The sequence below is a fragment of the Zerene cesonia genome, chromosome 14, assembly GCF_012273895.1.
Source record: "Zerene cesonia ecotype Mississippi chromosome 14, Zerene_cesonia_1.1, whole genome shotgun sequence".
Classification (NCBI taxonomy): Eukaryota; Metazoa; Arthropoda; class Insecta; order Lepidoptera; family Pieridae; genus Zerene; species Zerene cesonia.
Window position 1 is genome coordinate 4,499,371 of NC_052115.1, and position 6,000 is coordinate 4,505,370.

At 36.4% G+C, this 6,000-nt stretch overlaps 1 protein-coding gene across 1 annotated transcript in view; it reads left to right on the forward strand.

Annotated features, from left to right (window-relative positions):
- The window catches only part of LOC119832028 (thrombospondin type-1 domain-containing protein 4-like), a 95,230-nt gene extending 89,715 nt beyond the window's left edge, over nt 1-5,515 (forward strand). The window contains exons 10-17 of the mRNA XM_038355612.1: nt 27-569; nt 660-926; nt 1,199-1,337; nt 1,620-1,795; nt 2,772-2,958; nt 3,391-3,468; nt 3,727-3,846; nt 4,582-5,515. Of these exons, the coding sequence (XP_038211540.1) occupies nt 27-569; nt 660-926; nt 1,199-1,337; nt 1,620-1,795; nt 2,772-2,958; nt 3,391-3,468; nt 3,727-3,833 (1,497 nt within the window). The 3' untranslated portion in view covers nt 3,834-3,846; nt 4,582-5,515. The remainder of the gene's footprint in view (nt 1-26; nt 570-659; nt 927-1,198; nt 1,338-1,619; nt 1,796-2,771; nt 2,959-3,390; nt 3,469-3,726; nt 3,847-4,581) is intronic.
- Nucleotides 5,516-6,000: the final 485 nt, after the last annotated feature.

Consider the following 6,000-nt stretch of genomic DNA (forward strand, 5'->3'; position numbering starts at 1 on the left):
GTCTCATTCGAACAATACGTTTTCAGGTTCTATATACGCAACCGCATCCGAACATTAAATATGAGTACTTGACTGATACATTGCCAGATGAAACCAGTAACGATATTCCAACCGAGAGCAATGCAACTCCGCATCACCCAATGCAGAGACATCATCGCCATCATAACGCTGAATCTCACACGAAAGTATTGGATAAGTCGGATCCAAGCTTATCAAAACACCCAGATTATACGTCGAATGAAAACCCGTACCATGTGGAGAGTAATATTATTGGAAATCGACGGTTTATGTGGAAGATTCTTTCATACACGCAATGCTCACGATCGTGTGGAGGCGGGCTTCAGATTGGGAAATTCAAATGTGTAGAGCTGGGTCAAAAGGAGGAACGGGAAGTGTCCCCAGCACATTGTACAGGCGCACCTCCAGCTTCGAGGAGGAGACGGTGTGGAACAAACCCTTGCCCGCCTCGTTGGAGAGCCGCTGCGTGGGGACCCTGTCCAGTGTGTGGTCCAGCCCATAGAACGAGAATTGTGGGCTGTGTGCAAGATCATGCACGTGGAATCACAAAGGTATACTATAAGACCTTGTTAACGAATAATGTCTATTGCGTTGTATCTTTTTTTCTTATGTGTGTAATAACGATATGTTATGGTTTTCAGATCAGTGACCAAAAATGCCCTCTACCCATGCCACCTAATACTGAACCTTGTGACATTCCCAACTGTGATGGGACAGCTATTGCATCTAAGACCCCAAGACTTGACTCCAGGCGGCAAGTGCGACCAAAAGACCACATAGAAACATTCCGCGATGCTCCTGCTATATCTCTAGCTAGTAATGTGTCGGATAATGAAGTCAGTCCCACTTTGGGACCTTCGTATAGCTTTACAGCTGCCGGAGGATGGCTTTATACGGAATGGTCAGAAGTGAGTTCTACCATTTACCTTTTTTAATAAACAAATAATGTATTACAAGTAATTACGATTATTTAATTTAAATATTGTTTTCATTGTCTTTGTGTATAGTAAAAGAAAAAAGTGCTTGTAATTTAATCATTTTTTAACTAGATTTTTGTCTATTAAAAAAAAATTCTCAACGATACATAATGTATAGTAAAAAAAATTAATTCTTAAATTAAATTTATTTACATGATTACTAGATCTTTTAGAATATATTTCATTTTGCCCATAATATATAGTGTGTCGGCTGGTGCGTGGGGGGTGGCGTGCAGTCCCGCGGCGTGCGCTGCGCCGACCCGGCTGGCTGCAAGCAGCGCCCGCCGCACGCCTCGCAAACGTGCTCCGCTAAGAAACAATGTGATGCACAATGGTTCACTGGTGAGAGATTTAAATGTACCCTTTGCAATATTTCAAAAAACATAAAATGAAAATATACATGCAATAATTAGTTCAATCCGTGTACGTCATGCATATTTTAAGCATTTCTTAAATACGTCTTCTATTATATAGGAAAATTTTAATGAGATTGATAGTTCTTCTTATAATATCCCTGCAACGGCAAATAAAGTTAGAAAACCCGTTTCATTCATTTACTTGTTTTATATTGACAGAATTAGCTCTCCCATCAAGTTGTTTTTAGCCCTAAATTGTCTCATTTAGGGGACTGGTCTCCATGCTCAGCGGAGTGCGGTGGTCGGCAAATCCGTGGAGTAATATGCATTGGTGGGAACGGTAGGAGGCTGAGAGATTCTTCCTGTAGAGCACCAAAGCCGGAGGCTGAGCGAGAGTGTGGAGGGACCTGCTCACCTTCCTGGTATCTGAGTGATTGGGGAGAGGTAAGAAAATTATAAGACATTTTTAAGGACATCACCAGGTGCTCCAACGTATATCTCACGCAATGAAATATATAATTATTTTGATAGTAAATGAATTATGAATACCTATAGGTAATAAAAAATCATACATACATATAGTATATCAATCTTAATAATACTTGAAGGAAACGCCGTTTATATATAAGATAAAATGCCCCACTGCGTATTAATATAAAATTTTTAAATAAATTTCGTACCACTAAGTAAGCAAATGTAAATAATGAAAAAAAATTGAGTGAAGGTGCATTTATTTAGGACTAGCTGTTCGCCCCGGCTTCGCCCGTGGTACATATATAGTCTATGTTACTCGTGGATAATGTAGCTTTCGAATAGTGAAAGTGAAAAATTTTTAAAATCGGTCCAGTAGTTTTTGAGCCTATTCATTACAACCAAACAAACAAAGTTTTCCTCTTTATAATATTAGTGTAGATAAATACAAATCAAGACTTGTATATCGCCATCAGCGCTGTTTCAATTTTATCAGTTTTCTTTTATTACATATCTGTTTTGTGTCTGTATTTATTTCCTTTTATAACACATCGATAAATTTGGCTTACATTTTGTGACTCATCATTGGTTGACTCACAGAGTGTAATGTACAGTAGAAGATTATTTGTAATGCACATACAATTTAATATATTATTAGTATTCATTCCATATATTCTATTGAAAATTTTGTAACATTACAGTAAGTTGGAATTTCATCCATTCCATTCCATCGATTCTAAGAGGTATATAATAAGTGACTTCATCTGTATTCTGAATTAACAAGTCAACATTTAATTGCAAGAAAAACGAATAACCAACACGACCAGCGAATTACAAATTTAATTTAATTATATTCTTAAAGTAAAAGTATTGGCAGTAAAGGTAAATAATAGATGAAAAACGAACCATAAAGCATTACACGTTCCGTACATAGACAATATTTTCGCAGTGCACCGGTCCTTGCGAGGCCGGCGTGGAGTCCCGTACGGTGTGGTGCGCGCGAGGCGGCGCGGCGGGCGCGGCCGGCGCGGCGCGCGACGGCGAGTGCCCCGGGGTCCGCCCGCCAGCGCGGCGCTCGTGCGTGCCCGCACGGTGCTCCACGCGCCCGCAAGAGCAGCCCATCAATGCTGTGCAGGGTAAGAATGTTTGGTTCATGATTGGTAAATTTTGCGTGCCCGCAAGACTTGGCCGTCAACGTTATGTTGTGGGATAACGCTTTTCCAAGCTCTTGTTGTTCAAGTAAAGTTCAAGATTCAAATAAATGTCAAACACGATATTAAGTTTCCTCAAACCTGTCAAGTTTCTCCAGTTTCAGACGAACGTCCAAACGCCCGCAAGACAAACTATCCTAAACGTGTCAGTTGATTACGTTTTAACACTTTTAATTTCAAAGGACTCACTTAATTGATACGTTATTCATGTAACCAATTATAGAGAAAATCTTCAAATTGAAAAAGTCCTAAATCTAATCCTGAGTTCACCAAATTGGATGGAAAACGTTATAAAATGTCAGGTTTGACAATAAAGCATTTATATGACTGTATTTTGAACCTTTTATATTGTTTCAGATACCCAAAACCGAGTGACCAGGCACCAAAATCCAAATCCCAAGGTGCAGAATGTGAGGCAGCGTACATATAGCGATGGTAATAATAATCTTTACATATAAATATACAAAGCAAATAAACGCTATATGATAAATAATTAATGATAAAAAGTAACAGTATGAAGTGTTAGATAAAATGAATCGGTACTTAGGTACGAAATGAGAATTTCAGATAGCTCTAACACTTAAAATGTATTTTTCGACTGTATTAATACCTTTACAATGTTTGACCTAATTTGAAATGCACTTTAAAATGAATGAATTTGATATAAATGAAAATGAATATAACTGTTTTCAGGGGCATGTGTGGATAAACTCAGTAACTGTGTGTTGGCGGTGCAGGCTCGTCTCTGTCACTACCACTACTATGGCGACAACTGTTGCCAATCTTGCCACGGCCGGTAAACTGATTGCATAGGTATAAATAATATTATTGTTATATGGTTTTGTAATTCTGTAAGATTCTTATCAAGAATTTTAATGTACTGTCAGACTAGTGCCTCATTGGCAATATCAAATAAATATCTGTACTAAGAGAATGAATGACATGTATAATATGAAAGAATTGTTAAGCTATTAATGTCTTTATTTTAGTATTAATACTAAAATCAGAATATTTTATGCAATGCTATTTTTATCAGTAACAACTTACTTTTAGCGTATTTTTGTGTTTTGACTCGAAAATACACCACATCTGAGTTAGTTAGTGAAGTCCCGTGTCCCCTGGTGGGGTATGGGGCAGATGATATACATCTGTTTCACTGATCGATTTTCTTTAGGGACAAGTAGGTGATCAGCCTTCTGTGCCCTGCCAGACCCGAGACATTTTTTTTTGTGCGTCCCCACCGGGAATCGAACCCAGGACTCCTCGGTTCTACGCTCACGCGTTAACCACTGTACCAAGGAGGCGGTCAACCACATCTGAGTACTAGAGTAATTTATTACCAAAAATCCCTTACATTCTATTAATACTATGTTCTATTTAAGCCAAATTTACCGCTCTCTGTCCCAGCTTATTTTCGTCCATTCTTTACCACAAAATTATACTTATTATAATGGAACCACGCGCCATAACTAAAGTGATGTAACAAAGAAAACGGGGCAGAGCTTAACTCCAAGAATATACTTGAAATAATATATTATTTGCTTACAGGCGCCAACAGGACAAGCGACTATGACTCATAGTATTGTGATACAATGGACAATTAGTGAATACATTCTGATAAAGTACTTGAAGTCAATAATTTTTTCGCATATATTTCTGAGTAGAGTCGACTCCGATATAGTTGCAATCTTAATTGTATTTCAGTAAGATAGTAATAGTTTTGTGATCTCCAGTATATAAGTCGAGAAACTTGTCAGTCTTTTCTTTCGTGACTCGAGCTGGTCACAGCAGAACGTAGGTTTTTGTAGTGGCGAATGCTCAAATCATGAAAGAAATCGCGGAGGTGTGAATGGTTCGAAAATTTTAATTAAAAAAAAATATGTACCAATGCACTATATTTTATATTCAACGCACCTTAACAATAATTATTAAACTATAACTTGCCTCAATACTTAACTTGATTCATTACGCCGAATTTTCGAATAATATTTAAAAGTAGAGATTTTCAAAAATTTGTATTATAATTAGTTTAAGATCTTCGATTTTAGATTTTAAAGGTAGTCATTTAAATTGTAGGTTATGTGATTATTAGATATAGTCAAACGATAGTATTTCTTATCATGTAATTATAACATAGAACAGTTAATCTTTTTTAATTATATTCGCATCCGCAAATATAGTGTGTTCATTATTTATTGATACTGTAAAATGGCTTAATTTAAATTGTAACTAGAATGAGTTGCAATAAATTATCATGCTTTCATTGTTATAAATTTTGACCATTACATAATAATTATTTCATAGAACATTCTAGTGCACGTTAATTTATAGAGAAATATGTAAATAGTTATTTTTATGTATAGCGCATTTATTTACTGGCTGTTAAGTATTTATGTTATAGGTTATAGAGCGCAACCGCCATAATTTATACCATCACAATTGTTTTATTCAACATAATGTGTCTATACTAATAACGCATATAACAATGTACAAAAATAATAAGCTTTAAAAACTAATTTAAGTGTTTTATTATTGTATCGGCATTATGCACAATCATCATATTATTAATCTAAAAGTCGCCTACAAGTCTTCAGACGCCTCTGTTAATTGTATAGGCGGTTAATTACTATTAGCATGGATTTCCTTGCCACCAGGCGATCCACAAGCTCGTTTGCCCACTCTTTTATAAAGAAACCATACCCCGCACCTCATTTCTTAAACACTTATATTTTAAATGTGTGTTTAAAATTGGAAACCCAGGTATCATTTTAGGAATGAAATTAAACATATACTTGTTTGTTTGACTGCGCTAATTTCCGGAACTACAGACCGAATTCAAAAATTCATTCCCTTGTGGTATGTACGTGATCCCTGAGTAATAAAGGCGAACAGCTAGTAATGTATAAATCTAGAACCGAAATAACTTCAAACCAAATTAATCCTACTTTCATTCAAATCAATTAAGTA